We start from the raw sequence: 26,437 nt of genomic DNA on the forward strand, positions 1-26,437 counted from the left end.
GCACGGCTGGCGGCGACTCCCCTGCTCCACTCAGGGCTGGCGGGGGTGGAGGCGGCGGGGAGGCGGGAGCGTCAGCAGCCTGCGACCGGGGCGGAAGGAGGCGCTGGGCGGGCACCGCGTGTGAGGAGAGCCGGGTCGGGCTTGCTGGCGGGGCTCAGCCCCGGAAGGTAACGGCTCTGGGGATGGGGAGAACTGGTGGCTGCTGGGGGGACGCGAGGCCCTGAGGAGCGGCGGAGTCCCTGGGACGAGGCTGGGCGAGGGCGCTCCCGCTCCCCGCGGAGCCGCCGCCCGGGCCTGTCACGGGTTAATGCTGCTCTCTTGCAGGCTAATCCCTCCTCTGACCCCGCCGGCGGGCCTTCCCTTTCCCTGCCTGGACTGTGCTTTTAACCCTCCCTCAGCACATACCGAATTAAGTCAATCAACTCTGTACACGGCCCCGGAGCAGCCATTAGGTTCCTGGGTCCGCTGCGACGGGCTCATACGCTCCCAGGGCGCGGGAACCGCGTTACCGCCCTCACGGCACGGCGGCCGGGCTGCAGCCGAGAGGGCGCGGGGAGAAACGGCCCTCGGGGGGGGGGGCGGGAGGCGGGAGGCCCTGCGACCGGGGGCAGCCTTTCTGGAATGAGTGGCCAGGTAGCGGATTCACCCGCCTTCGTGTTACCGGGGGGCCCGTACTGCCCGGGAGGTGAGACAGTTATGTCTGCCTCCTCCTCCTCCTCCTCCTCGGGACGTTCCCCCTGCTGCTGTGTCAAGCAGCCAGGTTTCTTGGAGAGGGAAGAGGCAGCCTGCCAGGTCTGTGTGGAAGCTGGTCAGGAGCAGGAGAGGTGTATCTGGGTTTTGGTTGAAGGGAACACTGAATCATTTTAGTGGTTTAATTTGTGAGGCTGCGAGGGATCGCCTGGGTCATTGAGTTTGGGTTGCTGCAGTCATGGCAAGCCCATAGAAAAGTCCTAACCCCTTGCCACAAGGCACTGCCTCACCTTCCCTTCCACTCCCACTCCACAGCACCGTGTGGCAAAAGTAATGCTGTACCAAGACATCTGCGTGCTACCCAGAGAGTAAAGGAGAGAAATGTAACAACAGTGCATGAGGCTCTGCGTTGGAAGGGAATGGAAAATGATTGAAAATGAGCAAGTGTAGATCACTGTGCTCCCTGCCATAGGGGGAGACAAAAGAAACTACCAAAACCTCTCACAGACCCCAAATTTACCCCAAGTGTATGAATATAACGTGCCAGGTGAGATCTGAGCCTGAGAGATTTGTCACTTGGGATGTCAGCGTACACTGTTGCGACAATTAGCTGTGATAAGTGTAGCGGCTCAAAGGAAGGCAAAGAAACTGGAAGCCAGTTTGTGTAATCAAAGGCAGAATAATTCTCTCCATGTCCCTGCAGACATGCTGCAGGAATGTTGCTTTTGCACATGGGTGTAACCACAGTCTAAATGCTGTGAAAGAAATGGATTACAGTTGAGCTCCTTTCAAATGGTACTGTTCTAAGAGCTGAAAACTACGTTGCATTAATAGTATCTAGAATGAGAACTACAAGTGTCATTTATGAAAGATTAAGACATGAATATAGTCAGAAGGTGCAAGCTATAAAACACAGTTAAGCATTTGTACTATCTCACAAAGTCCAGTATGTATACATTTCTGAATTCATGGGATGCCCTTCTTACTGTTTCACCATATGTCCAAGACAGGCATCTGTTCTGCTTTGGCATCTGAATACCTTACGCAATAAGCATGTCATAAGCTTTGGAAATTTTGGCCACAAGCACATCTGTTTATCAGTCTCAGTGACTGCAGCGGAAAAATTATAAATCTAGCTGCTTAACAGTAAATTGAACTACAATGAGTTTTGGTCAACAAAAACAGACTAGAATTTGAGAACTAAAGTTTTTAATGAAAACAATGAAGTAGGACCAAGCTGTTAGATATTCCATACAAAAGCACTGGAATCAAATAATTATTCTGAAACTGAAAGTAACACCGCTTTTAATTCTCTCGTGGAAGAAGTACCAGAAATCTGATTTTCAAAGCCTTCTGTCATAGGCTTTAATTTCTAACTTTGGGATCACCATTACTTCATGAAACAATTCCTTCCACAAACTGATCAACCTGCAGCTTAGCTAGTTAGCTGCCTTATCTGAAAGGCAATGCCAGGTTTCATTGTAAGCTGCCTTCTAGTTTCTAGATTGTCTTTTCAAAGACAACAAAATTTAATTGTAATTCTCTAAACAGCTCTGAGACCATGGGGCGAAAGTGATACAACTGTTTGCATTAGCTTGCAAATGGTTGTTTACATTTAGTCGCAGCACAGATCACTTCCCAGACAATTACTTTGCACCCCCAATGGCAAATTAAAGGCCACAATATTCTTTTTTCCTTGTAGTTAGTCAGATACTACCTTTATCCTATCTCTAAACCTTCATTTGGAAAACTTTCCAGTAAACTTTTGTTAGTGGTCCTACTAACTAATGATTGATATCCAGGCAAGTAACAGTTGTCTTATGTTGTAAATCACCAAGGGATAAGCCAGCAGATGGAAATAGAAGTTACTACTTAACAGCATACTCTGAGAGCTTTTGAACTGGAATTGAACAGAGTGCTGAAATTCATACTACCTTGCAAGTTTCTCAGTAGTATTGTGGAGCAGGCTGAGTAAATTATAATGTATTTCCTAAATTTTCTTTAAAATGTACCATAAAATGGGAAAAATATTGATTATATTCAAATCTGTGGGATCTTTCCATTGATTTTAATTGGATCAAGAGTGCAGCGGGGAGGAGGTCCCTGAACTTCTTGGAGTTCTCTTGCTAACATCTTATTTGCACAGTGTGGTTTTGTTTTGTATTGGGGAAAATAAAATTACTTGGTTTTATGTCTGTAGTTTCAGCTCCATCGTGATCCTGCAAAACTCTTGACATATTTATTCTCTTCAGGTGACAACCATCAGCCAACTACAAGACTGTCACAATGAGTTTTGTTGAATATGGAGATACAATAAAGGATGGTGACACAGCTATTGTGTTCTTGGGCCATGAATCCATGTTTCCTGTGAAAGTCCAGCATGGCACTGTAACTCAGACTAAGTACGGGGTCATCAGGCATTCCACGGACCTCATAGGCAAGAAGTATGGCTCCAAAGTGACCTGCAGTAAAGGAGGATGGGTGTTTATTCTTCATCCAACTCCAGAACTGTGGACCATGAATCTTCCGCATAGGACGCAGATTCTGTATTCCACTGACATCTCTATAATCACCATGATGTTAGAACTGAAACCAGGCTCCATAGTATGCGAATCAGGTAATAATTAACATGTTGAAATCCTCTAGTAAGAGCTAACACCAACACTTTCATGAAAAAACAGGCTTATCTTTACATTTTGCAAAAAGTCTCTTTTTTTTCCATTGTGATATAGTTTTCCCAGCCTACACATTGAGTAATTCTATTTCATGTGCACGTGTTATCAGCTGCTGTTTCTTCAACACGTAATGTTACCTCAGTATGCTGGCCTTGTGTATGGGTATACCTTTGAGTATGTGTTTGATTAGTTCATCTTCTTAAAATAAATATATAAACATTTGTCCTTCCCTTTTCTGAAACTGTTGTCAAGTACTTAAAAAATATTTTTAAATATGTGCTTTGAATCGAAATTCAGGCATTGAATTTGCAGTTTGAGAGAAAATAGTTGAGATAAACTAGTGGAAGAGACTCTGATGATAGAGTGTTGAACTAATAAGGGAAATAACTTGGCAGTATTTATATAATGTGATACCATGTAAGTACATATATTTCGTCTTTCTCTTCCTAAGTGTGATCCGCTTGTAGCACTGCAACTGCGTGCAAAACCACTGTAGCTGTAAAATACAATGGATGATGTGTTCATCACAGGGCTGTGTTTTGTTTCTAAACTTGGTTTAACTTAATACAGCTTCCATGATTTTGCTGAATTTGCAAGTAAGGAGTGAAATTTCCTATTAATAGGTATTTTCCTGGTTAGATACAGTTTATAACAATGCCTTCATGACTTTATTACTGCAGGCAGTATGAGGCTTGCTTGATTTGATGGCATCTCTGTAGTTTGGAAAAATATGAACTGAGGTAGTTTGTCCTTGTTTTTTTCTGGCTGTTTCCTTTGAGCCTTTTTATAAAGTAGTTTCATACACTTCCCTCTCAAGCATAGAAATGGCAAAGGATCAGCATGATGCGGTTGTGCTGCACTGCATTTTCTTACATTTAACATTTACTGTTCCCACCCATGCATAATTTTGGGCAGCTTTTCAGGCATAATGACCACGTTCCAACACAATCGAAACACCACTTATCTCTGCATCCAGTTGCACCCATTAAGAAACAGGTGGTATATGGAGCTGGTTGCTGTATAGCAGCACTCGAAACGGGCAAAGCCATAGGCAGAAGCCTCTGGTACTGCTAAAATGGTTGGGTCCTAAGAGTTTATAATTTGGTTTGTAGGATGATCAGGCATTTTTAGTGTTGTCATGGGAAGTAGCAGTATTGTTCATTGGGCAGCTCTTCACCTCTTCCCCTCCCTGCTATGTTTAGACAGGATGGGAAAAATAAACACAGCAAATTATTCAGGGTGGAGGAGATTTGAATTGCTCCATGTCCTGCCTCACTTGGAATAGGTGAATGTTAAAGTACAGAGCTGCACATAAAATGTTTTCAGGGATGTCAAAAGTACCTAGAAAGGATGAAAATGTTTAAAAGCTCATTTATCTGAACAGCTAAGAAATGGAAACACTTGATGAGGTAACCTATCCAGGTTTCCAAAAATGTTATGAGTCAAAAGTCATAGCCACAAACAATGCTTTTTGCTAATGGAAAACTGTCCCCAGGTTTATTTTAATGCCTATGTTGTCAAAGTGTTATAACTTCAGCTTTCCAGGAAAAGTGAACAGTTTTACCGCTATAGTTGTGCTTGTATTGCTTGAAAGATTCACTGTTCACAAAGAAAGAAAGAAAGAAAGAAAAGAAAGCATATTGCATCAAATTCATCTGGTTAACCTTGAAGCAAGAGATCTTGCTGCAAATTTGCTTGCAACTGACCAGAAGTGGTGATTTGAATTAACAAATTTTACAGGTATTGACAACTGGAGTCTCCAGTGTGATGATGTAACCTACTTTGGTGCCATCCTAAATTAGACAGTATTCAGTGATCCAAAATCATTAGTTCTAGATTAACCTTGTGTGGCCTAGACGGAACCAGCCCAATGGCGATTAATAGAAACAAGACAGGAAATCTGGTCTAGTAATGATATTTGAGTGTGCTTCCTGCTGGTGCTGTTTTTAGATGTATTTTGAGCATTAATTAGCATGGAGGCCTGTCTTTTTTATTACTTGAAATTGAACTGATACACATAGTTGCTGTACGGACTGGCAAAGCACCACTGTAAAGAGGCCAGGCTCTTTTCCTCTTGTCTTACTAATTAGACCATGGAAGAGTGCCCTGCATTTACCCAGTGTAAGCAAGCAGAATTGTGGATTAGTCTCCACAACTGTATGAAGAAAGGATCGATAAAGTAAGGTGAAATACCCTCTGTGTCATGTTGTAATGCTGTGAATACGAGTGTAAATGATCTTTTGGTGTGATTATAAAAATTCAGTAGAATAACCAGAAGGCTTAATTCTGTATCACTTGAATTATGCAGTTTAAATTGATGAGTCATGATTTGTCATAAATTATATAAACATATTAATACAGTTTTTTACTATTTTTAATCATCTTTAATAAATACATAAAGAGCAAGCTTGTCAGCAGTGCATGCACCATTAAAATGATCCAGGCATACTCTATTGAGGCTATAAGGGAACTCGGCATCAGCCTGATCTTTCATGACGGAGGTGTAGGAATATGATCCTTTTTGTGTTCTGCTAATTTCTAATTTATAAAGGTATGTTGAAATTTGAAAACTGTTAGCACCGTTACTGGAACTACGATCTCTTGAAAGCATTGGTCCCTGGTCTGAGGAATTCCCCACTCTGATACAGTCTTTAACAGCCCGATCTTTCCAGAATTAAAGGATACTTGAGATAGCTGCTAAAATACCTGCTGTGGGTGGCCTGGTAGTGTGAAACTTTAGTTCTTGTCAGGTAACTCTGATCCCATTTGCGTTCATTGCATGTGCAGCCGCTGCCTAGATAAAGCAATAAGCTGAATCTTTTTTTTTGTGTCACCACACTCTCCAAAACTAATCTTGATGTCAATTTCCCAGGCAAGGCTATTTTCAGTCCAGTGATTACAGCTGCCTGTAGTATAACAACTCCATTTGACAACAGATTTTGAGGTTTTTACATTTATTTTTATACTACATTGGAACAAATATGAAACCTTTCAGATATTTTTTCCAAACAAAAATGTGTGGAACCCTTTTTTTTGTTTTTCTTTCCAGTCCCCATGTACCGAGGCTTTCTTACTGTCCTCTCTCCCTGGTGAGACCTAAACAAGTGTCTGTCCTAACCCTCAGAATTACTCAGGGAACGCAGTACAGCACTGTGAAACCTCATTTAATCTGATAAATCTCAGAAATATTTTGGCTTCAATGGAGCATAGTATTCAGACAAAATGTAATTTAGTCAAAAGTATTCTAACCACCATCCCACTGATCCTTCAGCATTCAGCAAAATCAGACTCACATGAGCAAAAATGTTAATTGGATTTTTTGTTTCCCTTCAGCTAAATCCCAAATTAAAAATTGCTAAACCTTGTTCATTGCCACACAGCAATGGGTTTCCGAGCCCACAGACTGGATTTCTGAAGACTGAGGACAGTATTCTGGGTCCTCATGGTTTCTCTGTGGAAGAGTAACGAGAGCTGCCAGCCAGCCTTACACTAGAGCTTCTCAAAAACAATTATGAAATTTTCAAACTCACAGCCTGGGTATAGATTTTGTTAAGAGTACACTCATAAAAAATTAATGAGGACTTAATGATTAATGGATACTTAATAAATTATTAATAGTTTATTGTGGAGTTCCAGCAAGTCAGCTGTATGCTTATGACTCTTCTGAAGTGCTTATAGACTTTTTGACAAATACTGCTCATGTCTTTACAATTTTTGTGGCATAAGCGTATGTAAACTGTTTCCAGCCGTATCTTTACTGTAAAGTACAGACCAAAGTTTGTAAGTATTAATTTGATTTTGGAACGTGCTCATACTAATTAAGTCTATGTTTTATAATGTCTCCCTTATCTACCTCTTAGCAGCTGTTCAGGTTAGAGTGAGAGAAGAATTTGAAAACCCGATCCTTCTATAGCGCCTTTTGAAGTATAAGAAAGGCCTCATCAGTACAAATGTGAGAGAGTATAGTATTCTCTTGACATACCAAAGAACTGAACCAAAACTGTGGCCACATGAGGCATCACTGTAATGTATTCAGACTTGTGGCTGACCTGCAGTTGATGAGGAATGCTGTTCATACCCTAAAGCGTTTGTTTGCAGACTTTCTGGACTCGCTTTCATCTTACCATTTCACTTGACCACCATGCGCCTTTCTCGTGCAGCTCTGAACTTAACAATATTATGTCCGTTCTGCAGAAGATCCCTCCCTAAAGAACTCTGACTTTTGAATCTCTAAGGAAAAATTCTTTTCAGTCTTCACATTCCCATTCCTTTTGTAGGCAGTGCCAGCCTTGAAAACTTCCCTAGTATCCTTCCCCCAACTCCTCGATCTGGTCAGTAAGCAGTGGCCCTCTCTGACCTCCAGCCGGCTGCCTAAAATGCCTATTTCAGTATGAAGTCCACAACAGATAGGCAGGAGAAAGAGCTAATCTTCTGTAAAGGGAACTTCTTGATGTGCTGTTTCCTCTTTCAGCCGCTGGCTCATCTTGAAACTCTTTCTCTCCCTCTCCTCCTCCCTCTCGCTGTCCCTGCTCTTGCTGTGTCTTACCTCTGCCACCATGATTTGTGCTCTTGACTGCCTTCACAGTAATATCTTTGGGTTAGTTTCCATTAGATGCTTAATATCTCTTCATACATTTGCTAAAAATTCTTAATGATTTTCCTGTTACATAAACTTGTCATGTACAGTGAGCAGTCTTCCTCTGTTCAGTGTTTCTTGACAGATATTAGCTGTGGAGTTGTTAGCTCTGTCTAAAGATTAGTTTTCCTTTAGTTTTGAGGCTCCTTCCGTTCTCATGGCTGACTCATGACCTGTCTTACTATTTTCTGGGTCTAAGTGGCGTAGCTAGGAGACAAATAGAGCAACACTGTCATTGTTTTGTTGTATTTACTCATTTTAGCATATCTTAGGTAGCCAAATTTTGCATCAGAAACTTCAGTTCTATTAAAATGTTACTAGATATTGTATTGACCCAGTATTAAATAATACTCTGCATACTTTTCACTTTTCCTGTTTTCAAGCAATATGAACCTGTGTATGCGCTTAAGAGGTTCTTCAGCTTTATTCCAAAATGCGTTTGCTTATGCACTGCTGTAAACATCTGTAGGTCCTAAATCACAATTTGTAGTTCCTTTTTTAAAAAGAAGCACCGATGATGAGAAATTTTTAGGGAAGACAAGCCAAGCGATAGCCTGTGATGAAGAAATGTAGTGGAACACAGAATCAGGTCACTTATGTTTATAGCAAGGGTGGGATTCCAGGAGGTTAGACAAATGTCCTTTGCAATAAGAAAACCAGACTAAGCAGAAAACAGTGTAAAAACGTACTCTCGTACTAGTTATCAGTCAAGTGCTATGCTATGGTAACACTCATGTTTCTCTTGACAGTGTTCTGATGTGTATCTATACTGTGTTGAAATAGCACGTTATTTTTGAACAGCTCAGATGTTGTCCACCACAGCTTTGAAAAGGTGAGGAACAATCTTAACGTGAACATTGTCTCAAGATGGCTGAGGGGTGTGGAGGCATCTCTGGAAAACCTGTCACTTGAATAAGCAGCGAATGAGAAGAACAGATCTGTTTGACATCAGGACATCAGGGGGACGATCCGGGAGTTCACCTGATCAATACTTTCTTGCTACAAATCAGAAGGAATTATCAGTAGGTGCTGAGCTAGAGTGTTTCATCTAGGTGTCCACTTGTTAGGATTGAAATCCTTCTCAAACTGCAGTGTTTTCCTTGTCTTAGGAGAGGGCAGAAACAGTCCCCTGAGCTTAGATGTATCAGAGAAGAACGGAGTGTGCTTGAGCCCAAGAAGGGAAGGATACTACATCGGTCTGCAGGGCCATAAGCCACCTAACTCGTGGTTTTAACACAGGATCTTAATTCATGCCTTTGGACTGAGATGGACCACTTTCCTAGTCTACATGCTGATCCCCTACACGGTGCTTCCTCTTCAGATTTTGAGCTTTGAGAATGGCATATTGGGGACCCTGCAGTGTCTCATTAAATGCCTGCAATGCAGATGTCTGCTTTTTGACTAAGATGTTTAAGATCACAGAATAGTCAATGTAAAAGAGCATCATATTTTCCAGAGGCATTATCAATGACCTAAGTGCTCACCTAAGTAAGCTCTAAAACAGCAGCTGTGGTGTTAAGAATGTCTTCAGTACAGTTTGAATTATCATCATTTTACCTCTTCCATAGAGTCCATTCATGATTAATACGCTCTAGTTAAATGGGCATTGTCCTGTGGTAGAGAGCAAACAGTTTCTAAGGCTATTTATTGTGCAAGCTGTCAGAAAGGCAAGCATCCTGGTGTAAAAATTATAAACTGTACTTGTTCTAGAAGTTGTCTTATCTTCTGCTTTCTAGGCCAAATCAGGAACATCTGCATTTCACTGCACCTATATGAGAATGAAAATCTGTTGAAGTCCATCCAGTTCTTAACTTGCCTCTTCTGATACAAAATATTAATTTTGGGCATTCAGGTTTTTGGTTCATTTGTTTGCAGGTAATTCAGCTATGATATTTCAGGTTCAGTAGCATTCTAGTTCATGTTTCAGTAGTGCTCCTTGCGTTTTGCTGCTTCTCTGACTGATTCTGTATCATGCTAAGGATGCCTTTCATTTCTGAAGGAAACCTGAACCTGACTAGAACTTATTTCAAACTGGTGCCTAAGACTCTTTGAGTCACATTTTGCTTAATTCTGCTTTTTTCAGTGGTGATTTTGAAATAAGGACAGAGAGAAATGGAAAAGGAATAGAGAAGGTGGCGGGAGGACTCACATGTTGAATGTTGCAGATTTGCAGGGAAGAAGGTGAATATAAACACTCATTTCCCCTTCTACAACATCAGAGAAACATAGGGTTGAACCCCTACCTTCTGTAGACAGCGCTTATTGGGCTTTAGGGGTTGTGTTGAGTATGGACTCATGTTGAAGTGCCAGACCCTCATATTCTTAATGAATCACATCAAGCGTGCTGAACTATCAGGCATATGAAAGTTGAGGATCATCATCATCATTTCACAGGACTGGGTTCAGAATCTGTCATCTCTTCAAGGGGAGATTTTACAATGGTGGGTGATTCATAACCATCTTGTTCTTTGTTTGCTGCAGTTTTGAGAGTGTTGTCACGAAGGAGGCAGGCAGCATCTTCAGAAATACTCTCATTAATGATGTTAGTGTGATAGAATTTGATATGTTAAAATGTGATACATATGTATTATTCTCATGTTTGTGGTAGCCAGTCAACAATAAATAATTCCTGGCAACCTTGTTTAACAAAAGCTCAGTCTGTAATACGCCTGCAAGTGGTGACTTCCAACATCCTGGTTTTAGTTCAGGGTTTGGCTTGGAGTGTTTGTGAATAAAAAAAGAGAACCAGGAAATAAGCCAAAAAATCTTAATGGGTTTTCCTAGGAAGGAGACAAACAATATCTTCTGTGGTGTTTTTAAGAGCAGATTTAAAAAGAAAGTGATTAGAAATGTAAAAGAATATGAACAAGGAAACTGGATACATGCACAAGCTGCCTCCCTCTTCTGCTTACAGCCCAGCTGTGCTGACAGGCCTTCTGTTCATTCCTTTAGATTAGCAGAGAAAGATGCAGAAAGTGTGCAGCCTTACCCATTTGAGAGGAAAAATCATTAAATTCCGTCAGTTTGCAAAAGTTCTCAGTTGTGCAATCCTGCCTTCTGGCATGAAATGTAAAGGCAGAATTTCAGTCATTTTAGCATCCTGTGAACAATAGTTCCCTGCTCTTGTCATTTAAATAAAAAATCAATGAAATGCTGTTTCTTTGCTATGCACATACATAATTTGAGTTTTTACAACCACATGGCTACTGTGCTAACATTACTCCTTTTGACCAGGGAAGAGTTTATGTTGACATTTAGAGCCTACAGGTGCCATGACCGGATAGTTTTTCATGTGTGCACATGTAACTGGCTTTTGCCTTTTGTTTGCTTTATTTTAATACTGGCATGGATGCATGGATTTTCACTTTAAATAAATGTGTGTGTCACAGTTTCTCTCTTCCCTTGGACCTCTCTGAGGCCAGTGCTAAAATCTGTAGGTCCTCCCTCCCTGACTAATCTGCTCCACTAAAGCTGGGGGGAGGGTGCTAGTCTGCTCGTTGGGGTCAGAGCCCTCTCAGAGGGAAGCAGAGGAGCAGTGCTGATTCCGCAGCGCCAGTCGGTTGATCTGGTGGCAAACATGGGCCCTGGGCTCTGTTTACGGTCTGAATGGCTCCCCTTTCAGAGCTGTCGGATTAAATACAGTGCCACGACAATGCTTCTCCCCTTATGTGACTAGAGGGCAAGAACCTTGGATCCATCAGTAAACTCTGGCTTCCTGTACAGTTACGGAAAGTATCGCTCCAATTAAGCAGCTGTACCAGCCCCTGTGTCCCCTAATTGATTTCCTTTCTACTAGTTTCTGAGCTTTCTCCACCACTGCTGTACTTCAGGTTCTGTCCTTTATAATTTTTTTAAGATTTATGTTAGTTGAAAGAACTTGCTTCAGGCTGAAATTTAGCCTGAACAGTCATTGAAGATAGCTAGAAATAGATTTTCTTTCTACGAGAGAAATGTGTTCCAAGTACAGAATTATAAATCAATAAACACAGATAATTTGGGGTTGCTGGGGGGTTTTCAGTTTGGGGGGTTATTATGTTAAATGCCACATGAGTGAGTAATTTGCAATGTGAGTTGGTATATGGGTGTTTTCTTTAGTGAAAATGTTGGTTATTAGTCATTCATCTATTTAATATGCCAGTGGATCATTAAAAATAAGTCTCCTAAATTATCAAACTAAAACAAAGAAAAAAATCTGTCTTAATAGTTACTCCCTGGTTCTACATGGTAATTCTACTTACGTACAATTTCAGGTACGTGATGGATCTCATTAGACTTCGTTAAGGTTGTGTAGGCGTGTATGTATGTAAGTCACCTGTGAAATCAGGTTGGTTGGTCAGTGTGACTGCAAGGAGCCCAGCGGCCTTAGTTTTGGATAATGTCAGTGGGAGCTGAGGATGGCCGGTGCCTCTTAAGAGGCCTGGGCAAACAGACTCCATCTCCTGAACGCCATTTGTTTGCATGGAAGTCAATAGGATTTTCAAGCTTGGATCCTTGCCAACATCTTTTCTTTGTTTTCATGAAGTATAAGGTTTTGAAAATATGTTAAAATTTGCCTTCATGTCTTTTCACCCTACAAGAGTCTGGCACTTTGAGGAAAAACTCTCTAGTTAATTTCCCTGAATTTTTCCTGTCACATTGAATTGTGTTCTCTTGTGGCACTTGTTAGAGCTATAGCTGACCCTTGGCATTATTTTTCTATTCCAGGTAGATAGGACAGGTCCTGAGTTTGCCAGATTTTTAATTAATGCTTTGAGGACCCTGAAGACTGTTTCCTAGTTCATTTAGTCCCTCTCTCCTTGTGAAGGAAGGACTGTTCTCTTTCAGTAGTTTAACGCAATGGTTTCTGTTCATTTGGGTTTTGAGTAAGTGTTCCAAGCAGGAGGACTAATGGAGAAGACCTTTGTTCTAACGTATAGCACTGTTGAAAGGCATTTCATGAGTTGTTTGTCTTTTCTAGGTACAGGCAGCGGATCCCTCTCCCACGCCCTCATCAGGACAGTGGCTCCCACAGGACACCTGTACACGGTGGAGTTCCACCAACAGAGGGCTGAGAAGGCCAGGGAGGAGTTTCGGGAGCATGGGGTGGAGCATCTGGTCACCGTGACCAACCAGGATGTCTGCAAAAATGGGTTTGGTGTCTCAAACATTGCAGATGCTGTGTTCCTAGATATTCCGTCTCCGTGGGAAGCCATAGGACATGCAAAGTCAGCGTTAAAAGCTGAAGGTAACTGCACTTACCTCTTTCTGTTCAGGAAGTACTGTGCGTGCACACATCTCTGCCTTTGAGCCATACGCTAGATCTGGTCCCTTCCATTGTGTGATAGCTGTTCTCAAATGTCAAAGTCCCTAGGCATTTCTAAGGCTGAAAAACATTTAAAAGAGGTCTTCAATTTCAGTGAAAGATTTGAAAGGAGAAGAACAACTTTTTCCTACAGGCTTGTGCTAGCTGCTACAATTAGCATGGGCAGTTTATAAAACACCCTTTGAACCTTTGTCAGGTGCATTTTGCTAGATCTGAGGTGTGTGGGAAGCAGCAGTAACAATAAATCCTGAAAGCAAATTTTTTTGGCAATTCAGTGGAAAGGTGTTTGTATAAAAGGTGTTCAGACGCACTTCACATCAATCATTGCAGATTTGGACCTATTTAACAGAGCACCCCATCAGTAATGTTAAAGAAAATGTGGTTATACTTAAGGCGGAAATTGGCAAGCATATTTAAATCTCTGCTGTTGGAGCTAATGAGAAGTTTGCCATTGGTTGCAGTGGGAATGGAACATAAAGGCTGTTCTAGCTTATGCCAGTTATTTGGGATTGTGACAGCAAGTGAGAACTGCTGTTGAGGTATTGGATGGATTTTGTCAGTTTATTATAAATCTTTTCCCTATTGAAAAATAAGCTTCAGTGTATAAATCATTCTTTTATCCTGCAATAAGTTTTCCCTAATTAATGTTATACTAGTGTGGATCTGAACTAACTTGTGCCAGATCACTTCCATCTACAAAAGTGACTTCTAATCAAGAGGGCATGGAGTGCTGAACAGTGCCCATGCTGGGACATGAGTTTAGTAAAACTTGATTATGTGCCAAGGCCCAGTTCTTTGTTAAAATATGTAATCACAGGCCTGACTTTAAGTGAATTGCTAGGTCTTCTTGAAGTCACAGGATTTAAGCTTGTTCTTAAAGGTCACTGAATGTGCATTACCTTGCTCAGTCAGGACCAACCCAGCTGTTAGGCTACCTCAGCTACTACTGAAAATTTTCTAGAAAGCTTTCTGATACCAATGTAACACATGCTTTCTTTAAAAAGTGAATGAATAGAGACTTGTTAGCACTCTGTACCTGCAAGGGTTACAGCTCAATTTGTAGCTGCTTTCCAATATGTCCTGGGAAAAAAATAATTTTCACTGCACTGTATGATGTCCTTCCCATGCTTAAATTATCTAATCCAGTGAACACAACACTCAGCTGACTTCCCAGCTTAGAAGGCGCTGCATTGCGCAGTCCAATTTGAATTATTTAAGTGGTGCATGTTTAGAATACTAAGCAGAGCTGCTTGAACAGTTCCAAATTTTGAATCCTTGTCTCACTCCAGCATTTGAAATTCTAGAAAAGGTATTATAGTCCCAAACTGGCCATACCATCTGGCTGTACTTTTCTGTGCTATGCTACAAGGTTACATCTGCTTAGGCAATATAAATAATACTTTAAAATTGCACATTTTTGTGTTTTTGAAGTGGCATCATGCACTTTATGTACCAGTCAAAAGGTGAAGTTGCTGATCCTTGCTGCAGTTTTTGCTGCAAACAGCCACCAGTGTCTGAGATCTGGTATTGGTCTAAGGCTCATCTTCTGGGTTTCATAGTACCTGACTGAGCCGGGGGCATTTTTTTATTTTGCTATTTTGCATATAAACAAAAGCTGTTTTTCTTCTTCATATAAAATATAATTGATTGCAGTAGTAATAGGTACAAACTTACACACATTTCTGTTGTATTCCAAATCATGTGAGTAGTTTTGTTGTGGTTTTTTTTTTTTACTGCTGTAAAATCTAAAATATGATAGAAGGGTATCTGTAACTGCTTCCCTTTCCCTACCGCAGGCAGATAATTTTATAGTGCTCCTTTGTTTTGTTTTCAAATAGTTAAAACTCTTCTGCAGTAAGAACACTCTGTGCACATACTGCTGTTGTTCCAAGGGTTAGTATAGTGATAAAGCATCACTGGAGAAAATGAGTCGTTCCACTCTTTTCCCTCCGCGCCCTCTCTCACATCTGGACAGGGTCACATTTGAACCATTCACACTGTGGGTTTTATTGTGATGTGCCATGACAGCTGTACTGCCAGATAGTGGTAATTTCTTCCCTAAAGTCTTAAGGTACTTTGAATGAAATCAGAGCTAAGCGAATTCAATATATAGCATCACTAGCCTCCTCTTTAAAACCACAATGTTCATTATAGACTGTTCAGCTGAGACAGTATGTAAGAGAGAGTTCTTAACCTTAACAAAACCTTATCAAATCAGTGTTTTCTCTCCTACTTAAGCTCAAGATCCTGAATAGTTGCAGCTCCTAGTAGGCTGAGTATTAATGATCCTCTTTACAGAGTACATTTATCACTCACTTTATGCCTTGCAGTATGCTGTAAATACACTACTTATAGTAGCTTGGCATCCCATTTAAAGCACTGCCAACCTCTGAAGAGCTAAAAGAATAAAATGGCACAGCAGGTTTGTGCCTAGAAGGTTCTTGTTCTCTGGTGATGTGCTCTGCCGACGTTCAGGCTTGCATCTCAGCTGCATCCATCTGTGCTGATTTCACCAGTCACAATTTCAGCAGAAATGCTGCTTGTAATATCTCTCGGGCACTGCTGCACTGCAGAACTTGCTTTCATTTCCAGACCTGCACTGTTTTTCTTTTGCAGCATCTGCTGATTAATGCTTTTCTGTAGTCATAGCTGCTGTTCCCAATATCTGACCTTGGTGGTTTTTGCAAAGTTGCTGTTAACCCCTTCAGGCTAAATTTTAAAAAATGAAGAAAATGAAAAAATTGTGAGGTAACAAAAATATCCTCAATATTCTACAGTTCTTAAATGCCCTGAAACTTTTGACTCACAGTCATCTCGCAGCTGAATACTGTAGTCCTTTCAATATAATTCTGCACCCACCTACTCTACTCTCGTAAATATTGTCTATTTCTTCCAAGGCTGTGGAAGATGAGGCAGAAACCCATTTGTACAATAATTTTCATATAGATTTTAAATTTTCAGGTAGGGAGATGGAAAAATACAGCCATATATTAGGTTGGATTGGCTCTTGCATTATAAATCGGTCCTTGGTGGTGTTTAAATTAACAGTCTGAGTCACAAAATTATTAAAACCACCCCTCTTTTATTTCCTTTCTTTCTTTTAAAGATTTTACTCTTAAATTCAAACTTGACACTCCCTCTTGAGCGTCATAAAGCTGCTAAATTACGAGTTTGTCAAATGGTGATCCTTGAGATATCACCTGAATCAGGTAACATGGTGCTGTCAGGTCTCCCCCCAAAACTCTGCAGGGAAAGTTCCCTCTGAACATCTCCCTGTTTGGGCCTCTGCATTTCCTGCCATCACGGAAGCCCTTCAGCAGTACTCTGCTCTTTGTAGTAGTAGTTTTCATTTCCAAAGTCTTATGTTTGTTTCGTTTGTACACAATGGACTTAAAACAGGTCTTGTTTGCATTTTTTTCCCCTTAGCACAGCCATTGATTGTTGTCCTAACCTGCCAGGTTTGGTTATTACAGATGCCATGTAAGAGAATAAATAATACCTCATCCTCCCAGTAGCCTGTGGTGCAGGTAAGGCATTGCCTGGTTTAGCGAGTTTCAATTTTCATTTGGGCTTGCCTCCCTCCTCCCCTGAGCTTTCAGGGAATACCACATCCGTGTAGAAAGTCTCACTGGCTATTTTTCTTGAGCCCCAGAGATTATTCATGGTCCCGTTTTTAAACCACCCAGGTGTGACTTTGAGGAGCAGATGAAATCCCTGGCCACAAGTCTCACACCTGTGGTATCTGGGTAGGGAGTACCCCAGGCTGAATCACACTGAGAAGGGGGCAGTGACTTCAAGGCTGATGTTGTTTGGGCTCGGGCTACCTCAGGAAAGCACAGGGAATGTGTTAGGGCAGGAAGTGGAGCCTGACAGTCTAGCATGCTGTCGTCCTCCACCCGTGCAGGTGGTACTCAAGTCGGTGTCAATGCTTCTCATGTCCCCAGGAGGTTGTTTTGGAATAAATGGATGAAGCAATAAGTGCTTGCCAAAATGTCAGCACCAGCCTTTGCTAGTGTGGTACCTGCTTTGATTCAAAGGAGAATTAACTCAAGGTGAGGTTAAAGATCCACAAACCAACTTTAAATTGAAGCATATCCTCTCAACATTGAGGGGCCATCTGGTCTAGTGGAAAGCTGCCCCACTAGGACCTAGGACCGGGTGCTAACCCACAAAGCAGCTTCATCTGGTTCCCAAGCACCGGCTGTTTGCTGAGCCAGCCCCAGTAGCTGTATCTCATTGGAGGGCATTAGTCTAGCGCCAGTCTGTTGGGGATTGGTAGGTCAGGTGCGCACGATGGGCCTGGCCTGAAGTGAAAGTGATTCTCTCACATGTCAAGAGTCAAGCAGAAGGATTCCTGCATCGTAATCCATGCTGTGGAATGCTGGCCAAAGCTATCGGCCTTTACACAGTTTGTAGGAGGTAGTTTGGGATGAAAGGATCCTTAAAGCAAGTTGTTAGGTTTTCTTTCCCAATTTGGAGCCAACGGATTTTTTAATTTCCTTGTTGCATGCTTTTGCAAGCCCATAATAGTGAGCAGGAATAAATTCCTTTTGAAGGATGCACCAACAAATGTAGAGGTTAAGGTCACATTTGCAGAAAATCACATCAAGCTCCTATTAATGAGCTAGCAAGTGATTTGGAGAAAATTTTTTTTTCTGAACCAAGAAACATCCTTTAATTTCTTCCAACAGCCGAATCCTCTAATTTCACTTGTCAGGGAAGCTACATCAAATCGCCCACGAGCACACTCACTTAAAGGACGTTCTGTCCCCTTTTACAGAGGCAATATTTTTAGTGTCCTACTAGCACAGAGTAAATGCCACGGTGATGCTGCTCAATGACTCTCCTGCCTCGCCCCTACATAATGATAATGCCTGTGTGATTCTTTTTCTTCCGTGAGATCTTTGCAATGTAATCTTCCAATTATGACAATGCACTGAAGTCCCAAAACCCAAAGCTGTGCTCTTTTACCAGAGATAAAAATGCTGTGTTGTATTCTTTACATCACAAAAGCATTTCTAAAATTAGAGGCCCTTTTCCCTGGAACTTAATGGTGCTGCACTACATATGTTCTTTTTGCATCTTTTGAATAATATTGGGATGATGAAAGAACCTGTCAGAGCACTTGTGACACATACTATAACCTACAGAAGTGAGAGCACATAACTTGGACACGTTTTCTGTATCGGAAGCATGCACTGGAGTTCTTGTCAATTGGGTAGCACTGCCAGGTTTTCCATACTTGAAACCTAATGAAGTTAATAGTTAATACTAAATAGAACTGGTAGAGGTATTAGTCCTTGCTCAGACAAACCAGAAACAAAATTGTTTGTGGGAGTTGCACAGGAACGTACCAGGAACTGCTCTTGACAGAGGAGCAACTTTCAAGGCACTGACCTCTTGTAAAGATGCAAGGGTGTGTCCCTTGATTACTAATTAGATGCTGTCTGTTAAAATGTACAGTGCTATGTGGATGCAAATCTTGTCTTTTATTTCCCCCTTCCCTTAAGCTCTGTTCTCTAATCATTCCAGTCTGAATTGTACTTCAGTTTTCGTATCCTCTCGACCCTATTGCTGGTTACAATGACTGCCAGGACTGTGTGGGCTTGTTCCAGCCTATGGGTTCGGGAGATTTAACCTCTCCATTAAATGTTTCAAACTAACTCACTCCCTGTAAAATTGAAGGTAGAAAAAAATTTAAGTCTTTCATACAGTCTCATTATTCTCTTCTCCTCAACTGTAGCACTTGTCAGATGCATTATACATGAATAAACACATTTTTAGACAGCTCTTCAGATCAAAAAGCTCACACAGCTTCCCAATGTGAACAGGATTAATCTCAGATAATTACTATATCAATTTATGATGACACGCAGATCTCATTAACCAGATTTAGGAACGGTAGCTTTCCTAAAAGGAGAGCTCTGAAAGAACACAAATTCAGTTTGTACTAAAAAGTTTCCGTTCAGTTGTTTTCACTGCTCTCTAGTCAAGTCCACCCCTTCGTGATCCACAGACACAGCAGTGTGCCCCAGCGAGTGGAGAGGGAGGGAGTACATGTCTTTTCTTCATTCACTAAGGAATCCTTGGCATGGCAAGACAAAGCAATGCATATTCAAGTCCTTTAAGCCCTAAATGCCTCTTAATGTCTAAAGGACAAGAGGGCTCTTGGAGAATCTGAGAATTGTGAATGCTGAAATCTAGATTTATTCTGTTTGGTGATTGTGACAGAAAGGGTGTTGCCTAGCTGGTAATCCGGGGCAGGGGCGCGTACAGAGGGCAGCCCACAGTGTAGAGAATTCAGAAGCATCTGGTCTGTTGAAGATGATGGCATCTCTGCTCCTAGAACAGATGAGCATGTCCTTCTGAGTGCTGGTTTTCTGCTGCTCAGAGTCCACTTTTTTTGCTGATCTAAACACACCATGGCAATTGAAGCTTCCCAAATCTTTCTGGTTTAAACAGCCTCTCACAGTCTGGAACTGCAATTTCATTTTTGTCTTCCAACCTTCTGCTAATTGTAGCTTTCCAGTCTTCTCCTAATACCTGCTTAATCAAACAAGTCCAGCCTGCAAGTCAAATCCAGCCTGCCTGATGGTGTGTACAAGAAAAAGCAGAGGAGACCCCTCTCCCACTTGTTAGGATCTATAAAGACAGATGCTTGGTGGTTTTGCTTCTAAGCTATTTGTAGGTATATTTATTTGGGAGGGATGTATAATAATAACAATAGGTACAAAAGGGAAAAAATGAAATTGGCAGAACTACTAAAACCCACTGGATGCTCTCAGTTATATGGTATACCAACTGTTACGTGTTTTCTCACTCTTCATACCCGAGAAGCTTCCACCAGTGCAGTAAGTAAAGTAACATTATTTTTTGCGCTTCCCCTCTGGATATTAGCTATTACAAGCAAGAGCTTTCTTCCCTACCAAGCAGCTTGAAAGCCTATTTTCTGTAACCCTACTTCCCCAAGCAGTCCGCTTTGCAAGGAGGTAGTCTGATAAATCATCACCAAGTTTGGTGTTGACATGCTGTGCTCAGCTGACCATCCCGAGGCAAAATGAAGGGTGCTCTGCCTTTAATTGAAGGCTTGACAAGAACCGTAGGCGGCTCTGCAGCTTGTATGGCAACAGCTGTGTGCAGGCTTCTTAGTTTTTGACTGTAAATCTAGAGCATGTGAATTCAGAAGCCTAAACATATCTTGAAACCCTTGTAGTCAGAATAAATAAGAACAGACTTACTGTAAATGTAAATATATTTCCCTTTTTTATTGCAATATAAAACACCAAAACCAAAAAGCCTGAATGAAATAGTAGTAAGTCTCTGGTGTCTCTGCAAATTCTTGTTTTGCAGACAAAGAGTTGTTGTGAACTGACATTTAGCTAAGTTAGACATTTGTTCAGTTCCCTACACAATAAGAATATAACAACTTTCTTTATAACATATGTGCATCGTAGTAGCTTTCTAATTAGGTAACAGAAATTTCTTCCTGAGCTTTTCTCTTTTACATCTACAAACATGGTAGAAGCGTGTACTGCTTTGGCCGGAAAAGATTAGCTGTCTGATTCAGAATCATTTTGGTAGCCCTGGCCATCCTGATGAACGTATAAATCTAATTTCTTGGGAGCTAGCGGACTGAGTGTGCAATTAAATTGGCATCAACAGAGTTGGTTAATAATGACATATGCCAGCATTAATTTTGCAGGTGATTATTAGATTTGTTTTTTAATTGTCACTCCAGGGAATTACTTGTCCAGGGTACTTCGTTCTGAAGATGCACGATAAGAACCCCTGCTGTGGAGACTTTATTTCAGGACTAAATTTAAATCCTACTTAGTGTATGGTGGATTAATGGTCATGGAAAGTGTTCTTCCCCAGTCAGTACCCAGCATATCATTGCTGCACAGCAACTAGAGTGCTACAGTGATGCTTTCAGACCTGATGCTTTCTTTTTTTAGACATGTGACTTCAGAAACGAAAAAGGAAAAAAAAGGGGCGTTTGAGATAAAGCAGGCTTCACATAGTCCCAGCATAGCCTCTATTTTTAGCAGGATGCTTTGCTCTCACTTACACGGGTTCTTTAACTACTTAGACAACTGGTGTTGGAAGGCTTGACTGGATGAGCCTGGGAGAGGGCTGGCAAGGAATGCAAATCAGGCCAGCAAGCATTTTCATCTAATTGTAATAAGTAAAACAATAGCTGAAGCTGCGTTGCCCAGTGTTCCTTCCCCCAGCACAAAAGCTTTTCAGGAAGGGCAGTTGCCTTGTGGGACACTGTGTCCTGTGTGAAAGCACATGCCCTGGCTTTATGGCAGACAGCGTCCTCATAATTCTTTGATCTGATTTGGCTGTGGCTTTTCAGAGTAAATCTGAATCATTCTATTCTCAGCTGTTAAGGTGACATTGTAGCATGCAGAAAGTTGTAGGGGGCCTATTAATACTCTGTATTTAGAACCAAAAATCTAAACTGTGCACAGACAAGGAGACGAGTGTTAGTTTATCACCTGAAAGTCTTATCCTGGAGTTTTGAAGCATTTGCTGTAAACCTGCCTGATGTGATATCCACTAAACTTTAATGCTCAGGAGATACACTAGTCAGCTTGACTAAAAGGGTAAAGCCTTAACAGCACTCCCATCTATGGCCTGGAGAGATTACTTTATTCTGTACACGCATACCGTCGTTCTCAAATAAACACAGCCGCTTTTGTCAGAGTGTGTGTGCACGCACGCTTATATTCTAATGAAGGCAACTCTGTACAGTGTGTGGAGAATGACTTCTGGCTTTGTGTAGGTGCCAACTTCAGTTCAGTGCCTCAGTCCAGAATAGTGGAGAGTGATTCCAAAAGAGTCGCTGCTCTAAAAGGGATCAACTTTAACGGTTTTATTGTGAACAAATCTGGTGGGCAACGCTGGATTTGGAAGATGAATGAATTTGCTGTTGCAATTTTTAAAGGGTCTGAAGCATCGTGTAGAGTCATCCATGTTTGATTTTGTGCATTTTAAACATACATAGTTGCCTCATGGAGATTTTCTTGAAGAAAGTTTTCACTTTGTATAATAGTAATTCTATGTGCATCTGGGAGAATTTGAAAAAAGATAAAAAGTGCTTCGTTTTGGTTTTTGCTCTCTTTTCCACTACCTGTCTCATTTTGCAGGTGGCCGCATCTGCTCTTTCTCCCCCTGCATCGAACAAGTCCAAAGAACCTGCCTAGCGATGGAAGAATATGGTTTTACAGAGATTAACACCTTGGAAATTCTGCTCCGAGTGTACAATGTAAGGACAATTAGCTTGCAAATCCCTGACCTTGGGAAAGCAGCTGAGGATAATTCTAGCACTGGCTTTGACAGCAGCAACACATCAAACCAAGGTAGCCCATGCGCTAATCTGCAGCAAGGAACTGTGCAGTTCAAAAGTGGCGTGCCACTCAGGGAGATGGTCGGTCACACTGGATACCTGACCTTTGCCACCAAGAGCCTGTTTTAGTATGTGTTGAGTTTGTGCAGTTTGGAGTGTTTTGTATGTTTGTGTGTGTATTCTGTTTTCATGGTTCTTTTTTGTAGGGCATCCAAATTTTTACTTGTCAGGGAATTCCATATATAGTCAGATTTGGTTGGAATATGCTTTGTTTAAATAGCACACAAGCATTACCCAGAGCAGCATCAAGGGAATGTTGAAACTCTGGAATGGTGCTCCACTTGCTGTCAGAAAGAAGATAAATTAATAGCGAATGGCCATTCACTGGAATGTGCAGAATAAAGATCCCTCCCGATAAGAAAGCAAAACAAACAGCACACTAATTGCAAATAAGTTGGATTTTTTCCTCCTCTTTTCTGAATTACTTTCCCAGGTTTATGTTTTTATTTTTTTCTAGCACCACTAGACACTTTTTTTTTTTTAAACTTCTCTAGTGTCTGTGTTGCTCTGAGGAATGTGAAAAGTGCCTACTTGCTTCATTTTAGATACGAAAGTTGCGAGGTCATAGGGTTGCCAGCAAGACTGATCACACAATTAGTGTTTCCTTGGAGTAGTGTTTGGCTGCACAGAGGATTATTGGCAGTGCTCAGGAACACCACCTCTCACTCCATTCCAGGCTGGCATCTGCAACTCATTTAGATTACACAAAGGTCAAAGAAGTGTGCTAATTGCTGGATTTGGTTTAAAATAGTTTATTGTGCTCATCAATTTATAGTAGAAATTTGGACCTGGATTCATACTGTAGTCTTCTAATAGATCATCCACTTTTCATAGTTGATGAATCCACTGAAAATTCACTGAACAGCTGGTTAGTATTATCTGAACACCTCTTTGGAAGCAGTGTGGCTGAGGTTCCGTTTGTTTGGTGTTTTATGTGCATTATGGTGTGTATCTTCCTGCAGTTGAATGACAGATTGCTTTTGGCAGGATTTCTGTCTCTAAATTGCAACAGCAATGCAAACTTAGTAAAATCCTCAACCAGCTTTATTAACTAAGTTTTCAGACCACTTACTCTTTGGTCTTCCATACAAAGCTGGTGGGTGTGATGAACTATTTGAATGCTGGATTAAATTTTGTATTTACAGATTAAAATAATTATGCAAATTTATAAAGTTCCTTCTTTCTTTTTCTTTTTTTTTTAATGAATTCACAAATATTTTTATTGCAGCCAGTAGTACTGTCTCTGGAACCGTTTAGCTGTGCCTTGCATTCGGTACCTGAATACATTGATTGCCGTGTAAGAAAAATAACCATTCATAAACTGCTGCCTGAACATTTGAACCTGATATCCCTCCCCCATTCTTGACAAAAATAAACAAAGCTAAGCTTTCAACGTGTTATAGCAGAAAGCTAATCCATAACGGTTTGAAGAAAGCTCAACCGATCACGACAGCAAAGATAAACTGTTGAGCAGATTAAAGGCAGAAAGCAATTCTGTTGAACTAAATCAGTTATGTAAGTTGGCCTACAACTGTAGCATTTCTCCAGAAATTATGTGAAAGTTCTCTTTCTACTGCTGTTAATGTCCTCCAGAAAGGCATGCAGTAAACTGTTAACACTGTTCCTATGGTTTGGTAGCTGTATTAAAGTGACATGCTGGCATGTATATGCGTATGCACGTGTTTGTGTGCTTAAGCCACCACCACAGAAGTAAGGCTAGGGTACTAACGTAAACCAGAAGAAAGGATGGGGAAATACAGCGTTAATGCTACAAGGTTGTTCTTAACTTCCTTCAAGGGGACTCTCATTCACTAACAAGCGGGATCCCCGATCTTCACCAGGGATCATTCCAGCCCTAGACTTGATTCTTTTTTCCTGACAGATTTTATTTTAAAATAGCGTAACATTTAAACAGGATTAAAGAGGAACAAAGTCATGTTTCTGTCCTACAAATAGATGTGGAATGGAAATACCGATGTGTCTTCATGGAGCTTGAAACAAGGCTGATGCCTTTTTGCCTACAAAGCCCCATTCAAAAACCCTTGAAATAAACCATTGACTTTGCATGGTCCCATATTGATTTGATCCCTGCTGAGGAAGGGCAAGCATTGCGTAAGAGGAGAAGGATTTCATTTCTGCCTTTGCAATATTAAAAAGGCTTCTGTGTTTTTGTTGCCAATCACAGCCAAGGCCAGCAGCACTACACCGCTTCCTGCCATTGCTTTGTTTTCAGGGTCACAAGGAGGATCCCACACTGTCCAGCGTGGACGGTACTGTGCTGCCAGAACCTCCCACTGTTTAATTCTGCTTATAATCACCCGTGTTTTACATTCTGGCCACGTTCCCTGCCAAAGGTGGTAAATCAGAAACATGGGTCTTTCCTGCCGCACTGGGGGAATCTGCCTGGGCCACGCTTTCAGAAACTCCTTTCTCTTTTTAATATGTTTTAGTCTTCAGTCTGGAATGAAACATCTCTTCTTCCTGTCCTGACTCAGTTTGGTCACACGTTGGCAGGCTGCACGTTTTCATTGCTGCCGTGCACTTGGATCCCTCAGTTGTTGTGGACAAGCACCAGTACACAGCTCTGCCCAACAGCCAGGTTCAGCTTGTCCCGTTGTGCTCCGTGCCCTACAAGCTAGCATGGAGAGCAGTCTTAGACACCTTGCAACCTACAAGGCAAACAGTAATGACTAAGATGAGGCTTGTGAAAGACTTGAGAGGTTTGCTGCTGTGTGCTGTTTACCTGTGCTTTAATTAAAGCGTTACAGATCTGTATCTCTGTGGTTGTTTCCTGCTTACCTGTTAGCACAACGCTGTTTTCCTCTGAAGAAGTGATTATAAATCCTGCTTGAGAACCTTAAAGGGATAAAGTAGCAAAAATGCTAGGGACTCATTCTTCTGTTAATTTCCTGCTCTGTCTTCTCCTTGGGTACTTTGGGATATGTGATGGTGAGAAGATGGTTCTTCCTGGGAAGCGTTCCAGAGATGAGGGATCTGGTTCACGCTTACTCCCTCGAGAGTACATCTGTGCTCCATTAGTCCTGGTGAACTGGATGATTGCGGAAGTCATGGTGACCTAGAAAGGAGGGGGGCCCAGAGATGCAGTGGGCCTAGATCTACTTGTAAATACTAGCGCTCCTCCCAGCAGTCTGCATCGTTTAGGTGGGCGAGTGCACTGGGCACCCCACGTGTTCATGCCTTAGCAGGTTCCTTCTGGACAGAGACTGGAGAAAACTGTGCCCTCCTGGGCTGCAGTTCAGTGGTGTTCGGTGCTCCCAGCTCACCTCTGGTGCCAGTGGGAGCAGTGCAGGCTCAGAAAAGGAGGGTTGAGAAATGGCTGGGCTCTCAGAGGCCGTTGCCAGGCTCCATCTCGGCTTCTGCTTGCGCAAATATGAGAGAAGCACAATAAGAGCAAAGTGGGAGAGTCAGCATTGCATAACCATGATGTTACACCAAAGGTACGTGCAGCTGTGACTAGTCAAAGGGAGGAAGGGGGTTACTCTAGTACCAGAAAGTTCTGTCTGTGTCACCATGAGGGAAAGCATTTACATGCTGCTGGCCTCTCAAGTGCTCCTGAGGAACTATGTTGTTCAGATGCCAGAAGAGGGGAGCCAGATTGTGTTATTTCCTTTCTCCCTACGTGATGGCTTCTGAACTGGAATGAATCTGCATCAGTATCAACACAGGGAACAAATAAACCTTGAATTAAATAGTCAAATAAA

At 41.6% G+C, this 26,437-nt stretch overlaps 1 protein-coding gene across 1 annotated transcript; it reads left to right on the forward strand.

Annotated features, from left to right (window-relative positions):
- The first annotated feature begins 101 nt into the window (after positions 1-101).
- TRMT61A (tRNA methyltransferase 61A) lies at positions 102-24,573 on the forward strand. The gene is made up of 4 exons (XM_076345524.1): positions 102-167; positions 2,943-3,307; positions 12,959-13,225; positions 22,456-24,573. The coding sequence occupies exons 2-4, from the start codon at positions 2,977-2,979 to the stop codon at positions 22,782-22,784; spliced, it is 927 nt and encodes a 308-aa protein (XP_076201639.1). The 5' UTR covers positions 102-167; positions 2,943-2,976; the 3' UTR covers positions 22,785-24,573.
- Positions 24,574-26,437: the final 1,864 nt, after the last annotated feature.

This window comes from Aptenodytes patagonicus, chromosome 7, assembly GCF_965638725.1.
Source record: "Aptenodytes patagonicus chromosome 7, bAptPat1.pri.cur, whole genome shotgun sequence".
In the NCBI taxonomy this organism is placed as follows: domain Eukaryota; kingdom Metazoa; phylum Chordata; class Aves; order Sphenisciformes; family Spheniscidae; genus Aptenodytes; species Aptenodytes patagonicus.